At 40.5% G+C, this 16,475-nt stretch overlaps 1 protein-coding gene across 1 annotated transcript in view; it reads right to left on the reverse strand.

The window, feature by feature from the left end:
• Positions 1–16,475, reverse strand: part of DNAJC18 (DnaJ heat shock protein family (Hsp40) member C18) — a 29,667-nt gene that overhangs the window by 7,874 nt on the left and 5,318 nt on the right. The window contains exons 3-7 of the mRNA XM_019965026.2: positions 6,380–6,525; positions 3,354–3,539; positions 2,424–2,533; positions 1,310–1,419; positions 400–572 (exon numbers count right to left, since the gene is read on the reverse strand). Coding sequence (XP_019820585.1) covers positions 400–572; positions 1,310–1,419; positions 2,424–2,533; positions 3,354–3,539; positions 6,380–6,525 — 725 coding nt within the window. The remainder of the gene's footprint in view (positions 1–399; positions 573–1,309; positions 1,420–2,423; positions 2,534–3,353; positions 3,540–6,379; positions 6,526–16,475) is intronic.

Here is a 16,475-nt window from a genome sequence, read left to right on the forward strand (position 1 = left end):
GGGCCAATGACTGGTGGGGTTGGGGAAGTTGGGGGAACGAATAAGAGGGTGGCAACCAAAATAAACTAGGGCAAATCAAGGCTGTCAAGGAGAGCTTGAAAAAACGTAGGAAAACAGTTGGCAAAGAAAGGACAGAAGGCAGATAGGCAGACAGATGTAGCAACTCAGAGACAGACAGACAGGCAACTAGTCCTGCCTAAGTCCCTGAAGATTTCAAGCCCTGGCCACACGTATCCTGTCATAAGCCTCCCTTTTTATCACAATATTTCTAATATCCTGAATGGGGCTCTGTCCTGTCCGTGTTCACATAAACATGAGTAGCTCAGAAAGAGAGGAGAGATCGCTACGCTGGGGATACCTCAGGGTGGCACCAGCTAAAGCCCCTTTTAAGCATCTTACTTTGTTGTTTCTCCTTCCAACAACTGGTCTGGATGTAATCAATGTAATCCTTCTCTATCGTCTTCTCCAGGTCACGCAGAGATGCACCTCTGTAGGCCTTGTCAAAGTTTTTATCCACGAAGTAAGGCACCTGTAGGTTCTGGGTTTCTCTAGAAATGGTGTGGCCCAAGGTCCTAAAACAAGGAGAGGCTCAGGTGTGCTTGTTATATTTGGAAATATCACTCTTAGCACTGGCCTCGCTGATATCATCATCATACTCACCTCTTCATAGATGCAAATACCATTTCTAACACATCAACATTTATTATTTCCCAAGCAAAGCAGTAAGTGCAATGTTGTCATTGTCGCTACTCTATGAGCATGTTCAAGTGGATTCAGTCTCAGCATATTTACTTTATTCTCTTAAATGAGTCATCTCCCTCTCTTCTTTCTCCCTCTCTCTCTTTAAATTTAAGACATACATCATGATGGGTTTACATATATTGTGAAATGATTACCACAATGTCTAACATGTCTAATAGGTAATCCGCTAACATCTGTCTTCTCATATAGATACAATAAAAACAAAATAAAGAAAGACCAAAAAAAAAAAAACCAGACAAGAATAAAGGTCCTTTCTAACTCTAACATGGAATGTTAAAGATTTAATCTGAACCTGGAGTTAGTCTGTTAATCCCTCAGAAACCATCTGTTGCTGTTCCGCAGTTGACCAGATGATGTCGCTATAGAACAAAACAATCCAGGTCCTGAATACATGGGAAACTGCCTGAAGTAATTTTGAGTCTCTGCATTATTACTATCCAGCTGCTCCTTTAAACACAAAACCAGTGTTTTCCACAACAAAAGGTGACATGAAATGTTAGAAATGTACCAGCTTGTTGTTAAGAAAGATTTTAAGTATTTGACTTACGATTTATAGAACAGACTATATGGGGGATTAGCAGCTAGCAGCTGAGTAATCACAGATATGATCACAATCACCAGAACTGGAAGTAACTGAATAAATGCAGAATATGTAGTCTGAAAAAGAAAAAATATTTGGTGTAAGTACTCTTCATCAATATAAAGCTTACTGAAAATAGGACAGTTTTCCCAAAGAAAATATGCATTACTAATGCATTGCACATTGCCCATAGTTTTTCTGAGAAGGTTGTATTTTCTGCTGAGAAGTACCAAACAGCTCCATTCTGTCTGCTGAAAAGGCTGAAGGGGGCCCACCCACAACCTGGACTGACACTCAGTAATCCTGCAGCCTCCTTTTCTAAGACCAATGAAGCAGACACCTGTGTGCTAGTCTGCCCAGCCTGTACCCTCACAAGGTCATGTTATCATGCAGTTCTGTTGCCTTGGCCTCAGCTGAGCAGACTGGGGGACATCTAGCAGACATCTAACCATAGCAGGGATGATCACATTCTTCCTAAGAATCTGGGATTGAGATTCATCACCATTCACTGCTAGGCAGTCACTTGTAAGGACACACACTCAGAGGCACTGTAGACTGGACACTTGCAAGGGGAAGTAGAAAAGCCAGGCTGCTTAGAGAGAACAAAGCAGATGTAGAGAGTCAGGAAAACTGGAGACAGTCTGGCCCCAAGAGTCACAGAGAGCACAGCTGCGTGATGCCTGACAGCACCCCAGTTCCTGGCTCCCATCTGTCACAAGGCCCAGCGTGCCTCCTGCCCTTGAGCTTCATGAGACTCCCTCGATCTCTTAATTTAAACCCCCTTTAGTACTGAATATTATAAAGGCGGTCCCTATTCTCTGCAGTCAAGAAAATCTTTTTCAAGACAGCCCCATAGGGGAACAGATTTCCCGGGATAGTCCCCAAAGAATGGGTGGGGGAGGGGGTACCATTCTGGCCTATTTGGGCCAGTTATCCAGCTCTTCTTACCATGCTTCTGCTTTCCTAAAGCACGCTTTAGCACATATCTCAAGCTGAACTTCAAAAACCTGATCTTACTCCATAAGGGTTAGTTTCAGTATGAGCGTTTATGGGCCGCTATTGTCCTATCCTCCCCAGGTACCTGAGGCTTATCTTCTTCCTCTTCCTTCCGTGTCTGCATTCTCTCATGTCGGTGCCGCCGGCGGTAATAGTGGGTGTCATCTGTCACATTTGAAAACATATGAATATTTCCTGGAAAAGAAAGAAAAATACTTAGCACGCAAATATGGCACACACCTCTTCCTTGCCTTTTCCAAGGTCCGTGCTTCCAACTAGGTTCTTTGAGGGTAGGGTATTGTCCCATTCTACCCAATAGAAAAATAAGACAGTAGGTATATCAAGTGAACCAGCTGAAAATGGGACATGCTTAGCTCTCTCACCCTTATTTAAACAGTCCTTTGTAACTAGCGAGTGAGAGCAACCCGAGAGGCAGAGAAAGAAACAGCACTTGGGCCATGAATCCTGTCTGACATGCTCTTATCTGCCTTCTTGCCCAATATCAGATTATGTCACTAGTATCTTTAATTGCAACTCCACAAAATTCAATCTACTTCCAAGGCATTTAATTAACCCAACTTCCAATTCTCTGGGGGTATTTTTCTAACCTTTACCTTTATATAAGTGCTAGTTTACAATAATTATAATATAGGAATTTTGCTTCTAATTTATAAAACACTTAAAAAATATTGGTTGGTATTATCAGCCTCATTTTTTGGTGAGGAAACAAGATCAGACGGACTAAGTAAAAATCATGCATAGTTGGAGGCTGGAGACGACTTCAACCTCAGCTTATCTGATTCCAAAGTCTTGTTTCCACCATACCACGGCCCCTCTATTCAGATCCTGAAAATATATATGACTGTTTTTGGCCACACCACATGGCATATGGGATCTTAGCTCTCCGAACCGGGATCAAACCTGAGCCCCCTGCAGTAGAAGTGCAGAGTCTTAACCACTGGACCACCAGGGAAGTTCCTAAGACTTCTTAAATGAAAAAAGTTGGGATACTAACCTGTAGGAAAATGTCCTCCAAAGAAGACATTGAACAGCTCTTCTGGAGTGATGTCGGTTTCAAAGTCCCTGTAATAATTATAAGGTCTGGCTCGAGGGGCAGTGAAAGTCACCTGTTCATCTCCATATTCATCATAGCGGAGTCTCTTGTCAGGATTGCTCAGGACTGCAAAGGCATTTCCTATTGCTGCAACAAAAACAAAAAGCACCAGAGTACACAGTCTGTTGCGGCTGAGGGTAACCACAGTAGTAGCAGTGAAGAGTTGGTGCTGGACAACTTCACAGTGACCCAAGGAGAGGTGCTTGGGCCTGGAAAGTTCACCGAAGTGCTTGCCCTTGAAATCTTCCCAAGATCTAGTTTGATAAGCCTTAAACACTGGAGTCAAGATAAACTTAGAAGTACTGTGCTCCTTCATCAAAAATGTGTTATTTCACTTGAGAGCAATAGTTTATGGTCAGAAACAGTTTATACATAAGCAATGGTATTCTAACATGAAGTCACATACAGTCTCCTGAATAAAATAATAAATAAAAATCCTCCTACTTGGTTAAAAGCAAAGTCCTCAGTCATCAGTCTTATTTCAGCTTACTTTTAAACATAGTCTTTAGAAATTAGGAAATGTATCTCCAGGGAATTCCCTGGTCGTCCAGTGGTTAGAACCTGTGCTTCCACTACCGAGGGTCCAGGTTTATTCCCTGGTTGGGGAACTAAGATCCCACAAGCCAGTCATTGTGGCTTAAAAAAACAAAAAAAATGTCCAGTGCCTCAGTGAGGGATCAAAGTCTGAATAGACTACATAAGCATACCATCACTTCTCCCTGTGCACAAATGTGCAAACTTTGTCCAATTTCATTTAAACATACAGTCAGTACCACCAATCAAAGAATCACCAAAGAAATCTTAAAAAAAAAAATCTTTTAAGTCATTCCCACCTGCCTACCTTTAATTCAGTCAACACTATCAGAAACATAGTCAGAAAGAGCATTTCCTTGTGAGTCTTCTAGTCAGGGAACTGTATTAAGTATTTATAGCAATAGAACAGTTAAGCAGAAAAAAAAAAAACCAGAAAAACCTAAACAGAGTTGTTTAAACATTCACATCCCTTGAAATCTGGCAGATTTCTTAGAGAAATGGCATCAGTCTGTGACGTACCCTACATGAAGGTATGAGGAGAATGTGGTTTATCTGTTTCCTTATAGAAACTGTGGGGAGAATGAGATTCACAAAGGCACATCAACAAAGGTAGCTTGTCCTCTAAGGTAAATGCTGACTTTAAAAAAATGTCTCAGATCTATCGTTTTTTTACTTTTTTCTTTTTTACAAACATTTATTTATTTGGCTGTGCCGCATCTTAGTTGGGGCATTAGGGATCTATAATCTTTCAGTTGCAGCACGTGGGATCCAGTTCCCTGACCAGGGATCGAACCTGGATTCCCTGCATTGCAAGCACCGAGTCTTAGCCACTAGACCACCAGAGAAGCCCCTACTTTTCCTTTTGAAAAATTCCAATCTCCAGAAAAGTTGAAAAAAATAGTACAATAAACACCTTTAACCTTATTCATCAATGTTAGCATTTTACCACTTTGCTTTTCTCAATGCTCTACACATACATGCATATATATATAATATGTATTCATTTTTTCTTGCTAAATCACTTGGAAGTAGGCTGAAGATATTCTGACACTTCACTCCTAAATATTTTAGCATACATCTCTGAAGAAGAAAGATACCCTCCTACATGATCAAAATATAATATCACAGTTAAGAAAATTAACACCAACTCATTATCACCCAGTAAATCCATTCAGGGTTAATGTACTGTCCTTGGTTTCACATCTCTTTAGTTTCTTTTCATCTGGAACAGTCTCCCCACCTTTTTTGCTTTTCTTTTATTGAATTTTTTGAAGAGTAGTTCAGTGTTCTTTGTAGAATGTTCCATATTTTGATTGTTTCCTCTTTATTAGATTCAGGTCAAACATTCTGGCAAGAATACCACATAGTATTACAACATGTAATGTTAAATTGTTCTAGTAATGGTGATGATAAATTAGATCACTTGCTTAAAGTAGTAACAGCTAGCTATCTCCATTACTTAGAAAATTTTCCCTGTGCAATCTGGGCTTCCCAAGTGGCTCAGTGGTAAAGAATCTACCTGCCAATGTAGCAGACTGGGGTTCAATCCTTGGGTTGGGAAGATCCCTTAGAGAAGGAAATGGCAACACACTCCAGTATTCTTGCCTGGGAAATCCCACAGACAGAGGAGCCTGGTGGGCAATAGTCCATGGGGTCACAAAAGAGTCAGGCATGATTGAGCAACTAAATAACAACAAAATCAGTAAGTATTCTGTGGGATAATACTTTGACATTATGTGAATATTCTATTCAACAACAACCTATTACCCAATGGTTTTAGCATCTACTGATAATCCTTTCCTGAATCAATGACATTCCTCAGGGTGAAGCTCTTAAGTGAAATTTTTATTTATGTATTGGATGCAAAATATTTTTTGAGAATATGTTTCTGAAAGTATCACAGAAATCAATGGAAAAAGCTTTGATCTATAACTATGTTTTTGCTCTACAAAGTCTTATAAAGCCTTTTTATACTAACCACATGTTTATAATGCAGGTTTCATGAACAAAGAGTTTCATGGTCAAAGAAGCTTTGAAACGCTATCTAGGTCCTGCCTGCAAGTGGCTACCAACCTTTAAGTTCCACAAGAGGAATCATATCAGTTTTACTTACCCTGGCACCGGACACATAGATCTTCAATAAATATTTGCTGAATCAAAGAATAAAAGGTTCTGTAAGATATTACAGAGAAACCAGGTTTTTTTCCCAAAAGAAATTAAAGTAAGAAATTAAGGAGAGAGCTATGCTAATAATCACTACCTAAGAGGTGTGGCAGGAAAAAACAAGACCCTGCTTGTAGCCTTAGAAAACAATTACGAGAGAGGCTGGAAACAACTTGCTGTGACCAAACACCACAAGGAGGGCATAATTAAGCATTAGTTTAGGATCAGACCTTTGAAAGCATCTGTTGCTCCAGGAGCACAGTTCTTGTCAGGATGAAATTTCAGGGCAAGTTTTCGGTAAGCTTTCTTAAGCTCTTCATCACTAGCATCTCGTGAAACTCCCAGAATTTCATAGTAATTTCTGCATTTCTTGATCCTAAAAACACAAATCAGAAACATTTTTTTAGTATGTCTACAAAGGTCCCTTTTGTACAATTAACTGCTAAATAGTAAATCAATATCCAATCTGTGAGACCCAAAGCAGAAAGAGAGAAAACTGGTGAACACATTAATGAATCATTCAATTCACTAACAATGTCCTCCTCCCAGTGACAGCTTAATTCCTTTCAAAGTATTTTTACATCTAATATGTTATTCTTTCTATATCCCTGTAAGTGGGTAGAACAAGTATACTAATCCTTATATTAAGGCCCAATCTAAGGTCCTCAAAGTTGAACCACAGGACAGCAAAGGCAGAAGAAATACCCTAACCATTTTTAAAAATGTACCTCTTTTTTATGGCTATCTTTTTAAACTTTGTTTTAAAAAGTTATAAAGGCACCTTACCTACCTCCTGAGAAATCTGTATGCAGGTCAAGAAGGAACAGTTAGAACCAGATATGGAACAACAGACTGGTTCCAAATTGGGAAAAGAGTACGTCAAGGTTGTATATTGTCACCCTGTTTATTTAACTTATATGCAGAGTGCATCATGCAAAATGCCAGGCTGGATGAAGCACAAGCTGGAATCAAGTTTGCCCGGAGAAATATCAATAACCCTTAGGGCAGAAAGCGAAGAAGAACTAAAGAGCCTATTGATGAAAGTGAAAGAGGAGAGGGAAAAAGTTGGCTTAAAACTCAACATTCAGAAAACTAAGATCATGGGATCCGGTCCCATCACTTCATGGCAAATAGATGGGGAAACAATGGAAACAGTGAGACTTTATTTTTTGGGGCTCCAAATTCACTGCAGATGGTGACTGCAGCCATGAAATTAAAAGATGTTTGCTCCTTGGAAGAAAAGCTATGACCAACCTAGACAGCATATTAAAAAGCAGAAACAACAAAATTCTGTAAAGCAACTATCCTTCAATAAAAATTTTTTTTAAAAAGCAGAGACATTACTTTGCCAACAAAGGTCTGTCTAGTCAAAGCTATGGTTTTTCAAAGAGTCATATATGGATGTGAGAGTTGGACTATAAAGAAAGCTGAGTGCCGAAGAATTGATGCTTTTGAACTGTGGTGCTGGAGAAGACTCTTGAGAGTCCCTTGGACTGCAAGGAGATCAAACCAGTCAATCCTAAAGGAAATCAGTCCTGAATATTCATTGGAAGGACTGATGCTGAAGCTGAAACTCCAATAATTTGGCCACCTGATGTGAAGAACAGACTCATTGGAAAAGACCCAGATGCTGGGAAAGATTGAAGGCATAAGGAGAAGGGGAAGACAGAGGATGAGATGGTTGGATGGCATCACTGACTCAATGGACATGAGTTTGAGCAAGCTCTGGGAGTTGGTGATAGACAGGGAAGCCTGGCATGCTGCAGTCCATGGGGTTGCAAAGAGTTGGACATGACTGAGCAACTGAATTGAACTGATGGTAGAAGAAAAATATCCAAAATACTAAACTATATACAGTGAAACAACTTCCTGCTTCCCCATTTTCTGTTCCCCAATCTCCTATGCTAAGAATAACCACAGTTAGAAGTTTTCTGTGGGGATTTCCTTGGTGGCCTAGTAGTTAGGATTCTGAGCTTTCACTGCCATAACCCAGGTTCAATCCCTGGCCAGGGAACTGAGATCCTACAAGATGCACAGCCAAAAAAAAAAAAAAAAAAGTTTTCTCATTCCCATGTACAGAGACAGCACATGTATAAAAACAGCCCCATTTTTTAACTTTTTTTCTTATTAATACCTAAATGTAAGCATATTACAATCACCCTTCTACATCCTTTTTTCAAACAACAATTTATCTTGGGGATTGACCAGTAACTTACAGAGATGAGAAGTACAGGGTTAATAGTTTATACCACCAGAGCAGCAGTTCTGACCTTTTTGATATAAAAAGTCTTTTATACTCTTGAGCAGCAGTGAGGAGATACCCCTCGTCCAAGGTAAGGAGCATTGGCTGCACTTCGCTGGAGCAGCCGTGAAGAGATACCCCACACCCAAGGTAAGAGAAACCCAAGTAAGACGGTAGGTGTTGCAAGAGGGCATCAGAGGGCAGACACACTGAAACCATACTCAAAGAAAACTAGTCAATCTAATCACACTAGGACCACAGCCTTGTCTAACTCAATGAAACTAAGCCATGCCCTGTGGGGCCACCCAAGACAGGCAGGTCATGGTGGAGAGATCTGACAGAATGTGGTCCACTGGAGAAGGGAATGGCAAACCACTTCAGTATTCTTGCCTTGAGAACCCCATGAACAGTATGAAAAGGCAAAATGATAGGATACTGAAAGAGGACACTCCCCAGGTCAGTAGATGCCCGATATGCTACTGGAGATCAGTGGAGAAATAACTCCAGAAAGAATGAAGGGATGGAGCCAAAGCAAAAAGAATACCCAGCTGTGGATGTGACTGGTGATAGAAGCAAGGTCCGATGCTGTAAAGAGCAATATTGCATAGGAACCTGGAATGTCAGGTCCATGAATCAAGGCAAATTGGAAGTGGTCAAACAAGAGATGGCAAGAGTGAATGTTGACATTCTAGGAATCAGCGAACTGAAATGGACTGGAATGGGTGAATTTAACTCAGATGACCATTATATCTACTACTGTGGGCAGGAATCCCTCAGAAGAAGTAGCCGTCATGGTCAACAAAAGAGTCCGAAATGCAGTACTTGGATGCAATCTCAAAAACGACAGAATGATCTCTGTTCATTTCCAAGGCAAACCGTTCAATATCACAGTAATCTAAGTCTATGCCCCAACCAGTAACGCTGAAGAAGCTGAAGTTGAATGGTTCTATGAAGACCTACAAGACCTTTTAGAACTAACACCCAAAAAAGATGTCCTTTTCATTATAGGGGACTGGAATGCAAAAGTAGGAAGTAAAGAAACACCTGGAGTAACAGGCAAATTTGGCCTTGGAATACGGAATGAAGCAGGGCAAAGACTAATAGAGTTTTGCCAAGAAAATGCACTGGTCATAACAAACACCCTCTTCCAACAACACAAGAGAAGACTCTATACATGGACATCACCAGATGGTCAACACCGAAATCAGATTGATTATATTCTTTGCAGCCAAAGATGGAGAAGCTCTATACAGCCAGCAAAAACAAGACCAGGAGCTGACTGTGGCTCAGACCATAAACTCCTTATTGCCAAATTCAGACTTAAATTGAAAAAAGTAGGGAAAACCACTAGACCATTTAGGTATGACCTAAATCAAATCCCTTATGATTATACAGTGGAAGTGAGAAATAGATTTAAGGGCCTAGATCTGATAGATAGAGTGCCTGATGAGCTATGGAATGAGGTTCGTGACATTGTACAGGAGACAGGGATCAAGACCATCCCCATGGAAAAGAAATACAAAAAAGCAAAATGGCTGTCTGGGGAGGCCTTACAAATAGCTGTGAAAAGAAGAGAAGTGAAAAGCAAAGGAGAAAAGGAAAGATATAAACATCTGAATGCAGAGTTCCAAAGAATAGCAAGAAGAGATAAGAAAGCCTTCTTCAGCGATCAATGCAAAGAAATAGAGGAAAACAACAGAATGGGAAAGACTAGAGATCTCTTCAAAAAATTAGAGATACCAAAGGAACATTTCATGCAAAGATGGGCTCGATAAAGGACAGAAATGGTATGGCCCTAACAGAAGCAGAAGATATTAAGAAGAGATGGCAAGAATACACAGATGTGTATAAAAAAGATCTTCACGACCCAGATAATCACGATGGTATGATCACTGACCTAGAGCCAGACATCCTGGAATGTGAAGTCCAGTGGGCCTTAGAAAGCATCACTACAAACAAAGCTAGTGGAGGTGATAGAATTCCAGTTGAGCTATTCCAAATCCTGAAAGATGATGCTGTGAAAATGCTGCACTCAACATGCCAGCAAATTTGGAAAACTCAGCAGTGGCCACAGGACTGGAAAAGGTCAGTTTTCATTTCAATCCCAAAGAAAGGCAATGCCAAAGAATGCTCAAACTACCGCACAATTGCACTCATCTCACACGCTAGTAAAGTAATGCTCAAAATTCTCCAAGCCAGGCTTCAGCAATATGTGAACCGTGAACTTCCTGATGTTCAAGCTGGGTTAGAAAAGGCAGAGGAACCAGAGATCAAATTGCCAACATCCGCTAGATCATGGAAAAAGCAAGAGAGTTCCAGAAAAACATCTATTTCTGCTTTATTGACTATGCCAAAGCCTTTGACTGTGTGGATCACAATAAACTGTGGAAAATTCTGAAAGAGATGGGAATACCAGACCACCTGATCTGCCTCTTGAGAAATTTGTATGCAGGTCAGGAAGCAACAGTTAGAACTGGACATGGAACAACAGACTGGTTCCAAATAGGAAAAGGAGTATGTCAAGGCTGTATATTGTCACCCTGTTTATTTAACTTATATGCAGAATACATCATGAGAAACTCTGGACTGGAACAAACACAAGCTGGAATCAAGATTGCTGGGAGAAATATCAATAACCTCAGATATGCAGATGACACCACTCTTATGGCAGAAATGAAGAGGAACTAAAAAGCCTCTTGATGAAAGTGAAAGTGGAGAGTGAAAAAGTTGGCTTAAAGCTCAACATTCAGAAAACAAAGATCATGGCATCCGGTCCCATCACTTCATGGGAAATAGATGGGTAAACAGTGGAAACAGTGTCAGACTTTATTTTTCTGGGCTCCAAAATCACTGCAGAGGGTGACTGCAGCCATGAAATTAAAAGACGCTTACTCCTTGGAAGGAAAGTTATGACCAACCTAGACAGCATATTCAAAAGCAGAGACGTTACTTTGCCAACAAAGGTTCATCTAGTCAAGGCTATGGTTTTCCTGTGGTCATGTATGTATGTGAGAGTTGGACTATGAAGAAGGCTGAGCGCTGAAGAATTGATGCTTTTGAACTGTGGTGTTGGAGAAGACTCTTGAGAGTCCTTTGGACTGCAAGGAGATCCAACCAGTCCATTCTAAAGGAAATCAGCCCTGGGATTTCTTTGGAAGGAATGATGCTAAAGCTGAAACTCCAGTACTTTGGCTACCTCATGTGAAGAGTTGACTCATTGGAAAAGACTCTGATGCTGGGAGGGATTGGGGGCAAGAGGAGAAGGGGACGACAGAAGATGAGATGGCTGGATGGCATCTCTGACTCGATGGACGTGAGTCTGAGTGAACTCCGGGAGTTGGTGATGGACAGGGAGGCCTGGCGTGCTGCGATTCATGGGGTCGCAAAGAGTCGGACACGACTGAGCGACTGATCTGATCTGATCTGATCTGAAAAAGATATAATTGGATATTATATAGCCTCTCACGTGAAAAAGGCAAATATGTGTTTGTATTATTATGAAGATATTGTGTGTTTTTTTGGGGGGTGGGGGACAGCTGCACCAAGCAGCATGTGGAACTTTGCTGATCAGTGGTCAAACCTACACCCTCTGCAGTGGAAGCAAAGAATCTTAACCACTGGACCACTAGGGAAGTTCACAAGGATAGTTTAAAACTTGTAGACCTCTTTCCAAAATGGTCTTGGGATTCTCAAACCACACCTTTGAGAATGACTACAGCATGAACTCTGGAGTCAAAATGCCTTGGTTGGCATCTGACTTTGCTGTGGACTTAACTCTGTGAATTGTTTTATCTTTTGAAATGGGCTAATAATTATACCTGTATTTCACAGAGCTGTTATAATTAAATTAAGTGTTCATTAAAATGCTTGATAGCATCTGACATGATGTAAATATTGGCTATTGTTAAAAATCTACCACATTCTACAGATGGCCAACAGGCACACAAAAAGATCTCAACATTGCTAATTACTGGAGAAATGTGAATCAAAACTACAATGAGGTATATATCACCTCACATTGGTCAGAATGGCGATGATCAAAAAGTCTACAAACAAATGCTTGAGTGGGTATGGAAAAAAGGAAACCCTCCTACATTCTTGGGAGGAATATAAATTGGTGCAGCTATATGGAGAACAGTATGGTGGTTCCTTAAAAAAGCTAAAAATAGAACATATGGTCCTGGACATACATCTGGAAAAGATGAAAACTCTAATTTGAAAACATACATGCACTCCAGTGTTCACAGCAGCACTCTTTACAATAGCCAGATGAATGGATAGAAAAGATGTGGTGTGTATATATATATATATATATATATATATATATATAGTGGAATATTACTCAGCCATAAAAAACAAAGAAATGCCATTTGTAGCAACAAGGACGGATCTAGAGATTATCATACTAGGTGAGGTAAGTCAGACAAAGCCAAATATCATATAATATCACTTGTATGTGGACTATAAAAAGATGACACAAATGAGCTGATTTACAAAACAGATACACTCACTGACACAGAAAACAAATTTATGGTTACCAGAGGGGAAAGCTGTCTAGGTTGGCCATAACTTCCCTTCCAAGAAGTAAGCATCTTTTAGTTTCATGGCTGCAGTCACCATCTGCAGTGATTTTGGGGTCCCCTAAAATAAAGTCCGCCACTGTTGTCACTGTTTCCCCATCTATTTGCCATGAAGTGATGGGACCAGATGCCATGATCTTCGTTTTCTGAATGTTGAGCTTTAAGCCAACTTTTTCGCTCTCCTCTTTCACTTGCATCAAGAGGCTCTTTAGTTCTTCTTCACTTTCTGCCATAAGGGTGGTGTCATCTGCATATCTGAGGTTATTGATATTTCTCCCGGCAATCTTGATTCCAGCTTGTGCTTCATCCAGCCCAGTGTTTCTCATGATGTACTCTGCATGTAAGTGAAATAAGCAGGGTGACAATATACAACCTTGACGTACTCCTTTTCCTATTTGGAACCAGCCTGTTGTTCCATGTCCAGTTCTAACTGTTGCTTCCTGACCTGCATACAGATTTCTCAAGAGGCAGGTCAGGTGGTTGCTATTCCCATCTCTTTCAGAATTTTCCAGTTTGTTGTGATCCACACAGTCAAAGGCTTTGGCATAGTCAATAAAGCAGAAATAGATGTTTTTCTGAAACTCTCTTGCTTTTTCCATGATCCAGCAGATGTTGGCAATTTGATCTCTGGTTCCTCTGACTTTTCTAAAACCAGCTTGAACATCTGGAAGTTCATGGTTCATGTATTGCTGAAGCCTGGCTTGGAGAATTTTGAGCATTACTTTACTAGCGTGTGAGATGAGTGTAATTGTGCGGTAGTTTGAGCACTCTCTGGCATTGCCTTTCTTGGGATAGGAATGAAAACTGACCTTTTCCAGTCCTGTGGCCACTGCTGAGTTTTCCAAATTTGCTGGCATATTGAGTGTAGCACTTTCACAGCATCATCAAGGTCTGTCTAGTCAAGGCTATGGTTTTTCCAGTAGTCATGTATGGATGTGAGAGTTGGACTGTAAAGAAAGCCGAGTGCTGACGAACTGATGCTTTTGAACTGTGGTGTTGGAGGAGACTTTTGAGAGTCTCTTGGACTGCAAGGAGATCCAACCAGTCCATCCTAAAGGAGATCAGACCTGAGTGTTCATTGGAAGGACTGATATTGAAGCTGAAACTCCAATAATTTGGCCGCCTGATGTGAAGAACTGACTCATTGGAAAAGATCCTGATGCTGGGAAAGACTGAAGGAGGGAGAAGGGGATGACAGAGGATGAGATGGTTGGATGGCATCACTGACTTAATGGACATGAGTTTAGGTAAACTCCAGGAATTGGTGATGGACAGGTAGGCCTGGTGTGCTGCAGTCCATGAGGTCGCAAAGAGTCAGACACGACTGAGCGACTGAACTGAACTGAACTGAAATGAGGGGAAAGCAGGGGTGAGGGAGTGGGAAGGAAGGGGACAGGTTAGGACTTGGGGATTAACAGATACATACTACTTTATATAAAATAATCAATAAGGTCATACTATATATATATATAGCACAAGGAACTGTACTCAATATCCTATAATAATCTATAATAGAAAAGAATCTGAAAAAGAACATATATATATATATATATATATATATTCAGTTTTACGTAACATAATATTTTGCTCCACACTAGAAACTAACACAATTTGTAAATCAACTATACTTTTAAAATCTACCACATTCTTCTAAAGGGTGCATATTCTTGCACTGTTATGGATGTATGGGCTTCCCAGGTGGTTCAGTGGTGAAGAATCCACCTGGCAATGCAGGAGACTTGCGTTTGATCCCTGGGTCAGGAAGATCCCCTTGAGGAGGAAATGGCACCCTACTCCAGTGTTCTTGCCTGGAAAAACCCCACGGACTGAGAAGCCTGGCAGGCAACAATCTACAGGGTTGCAAAGAGTCAGACACAACTGAGTGACTGAGCATGCATGCATGTACATTCCCTACTGATGAGGCATTTAAAGTACCTCCAGTTTTTTCTATCACACAACTCAGTTGAGCAGGCAGAGGCTCACAGTGTTGCTGAAGAGTTCATAAGTTAGTAACACAGTCGGGACTGTTCATGCAGGGTCTGGAATGTCAGTTGGGGTCCTTCCCCAATAGCTGCTTGTGGGGATCCTATGGATTCCACACCCTAGTTTCCAATTCCTGATTCCATGGCAAATACTCCCCTGCCTCTTTCTCTTTCCATCTCTCCCTTATCAGATATATAATTTGAAAATATTTTCTCCCATTTTGTGGGTTGATTTTTCACCTTCTTGGTGGTATCTTTTGAAGTACAAAATTTTTAATTTTGATGAAGTCCAATTTGCCTATATTTTCTTTTATAATGTATACTTTGGTTGTCAACACAAAATGACTCCCTAATCCAATGTCACAAAGCTTTACATTTATGTTTTCCTTTAAGAGTTTTATAGTTTTAGCTCTTATATTTAGGTCCTAGGTCTTAGAATAAATTTTTTTATTTGTGTGAGGAAGGAGTCCAAGTTCATTTTTTGCAATGTGGATATCCAGTTGTCCCAACAAGAAGACTAGTCTTTCCCCCATTAAATTGTCTTGGCACTCTTGTCAAAAACCAATTAATCATAAATATAAGGGTTTATCTCAGGAGTGTCAATTCTACTTCATTGATCTAAATGCCTATCCTATGCTAGTGCACACTATCTTCATTCTGAATCTTTGCAGTAGGTTTTGAAATTGGGAAGTATGAGTCTTCCAACTTTGCACTTTTTTCCCAAGACTGTTTTGGCTTCCCTGGTGGCTCAGATGGTAAAGAATCTGCTTGCAATGCAGGAGACACAGGTTCAATCCCTGAGTTGGGAAGATCCCCTGGAGAAGGGAATGGCTACCCACTCCAGTATTCTTGCCTGGATAATCCCATGGGCAGAGAAGCTTGGCGGGCTACAGTCCATGGGGGTCACAAAGAGTTGGACATGACTGAGTGACTAACACTTGGTTACTCTAGGTCCTTTGCATTTTCAGGATGCATCCTGAAATCCATGAATTTCAGGATCAGATTGTCAATTTCTGCAAAAAAAAGGTAACTGGGAATTTAATAGGGATTGTGTTGAATCTGTGGGTCAATTTGAGGAATATTATCAAAATGAAGATTGCTGGGAAAAATATCAATAACCTCAGATACGCAGATGACACCATCCTTATGGCAGAAAGTGAAAAACTAAAGAGCCTCTTGACGAAAGTGAAAGAGGAGAGTGAAAAAGTGGCTTAAAACTCAACATTCAGAAAACTAAGATCATGGCATCCAGTCCCATCACTTCATGGCAAATAGATGGGGAAACAATGGAAACAGAGAGAGATTTATCTTTTTGGGCTCCAAAATCACTGCAGATGGTGACTGCAGCCATGAAATTATAAGATGCTTGCTCCTTAGAAGAAAAGCTATGACCAACCTAGACAGCATATTAAAAAGCAGAGAAATTACTTTACCAACAAAGGTCCATATAGTCAAAGCTATGTTTTTTCCATAAGTCATGTATGGATGTGAGAGTTGGACCATAAAGAAAGCCAACCGCCAA

This window comes from Bos indicus, chromosome 7, assembly GCF_029378745.1.
Source record: "Bos indicus isolate NIAB-ARS_2022 breed Sahiwal x Tharparkar chromosome 7, NIAB-ARS_B.indTharparkar_mat_pri_1.0, whole genome shotgun sequence".
Lineage (NCBI taxonomy): Eukaryota > Metazoa > Chordata > Mammalia > Artiodactyla > Bovidae > Bos > Bos indicus.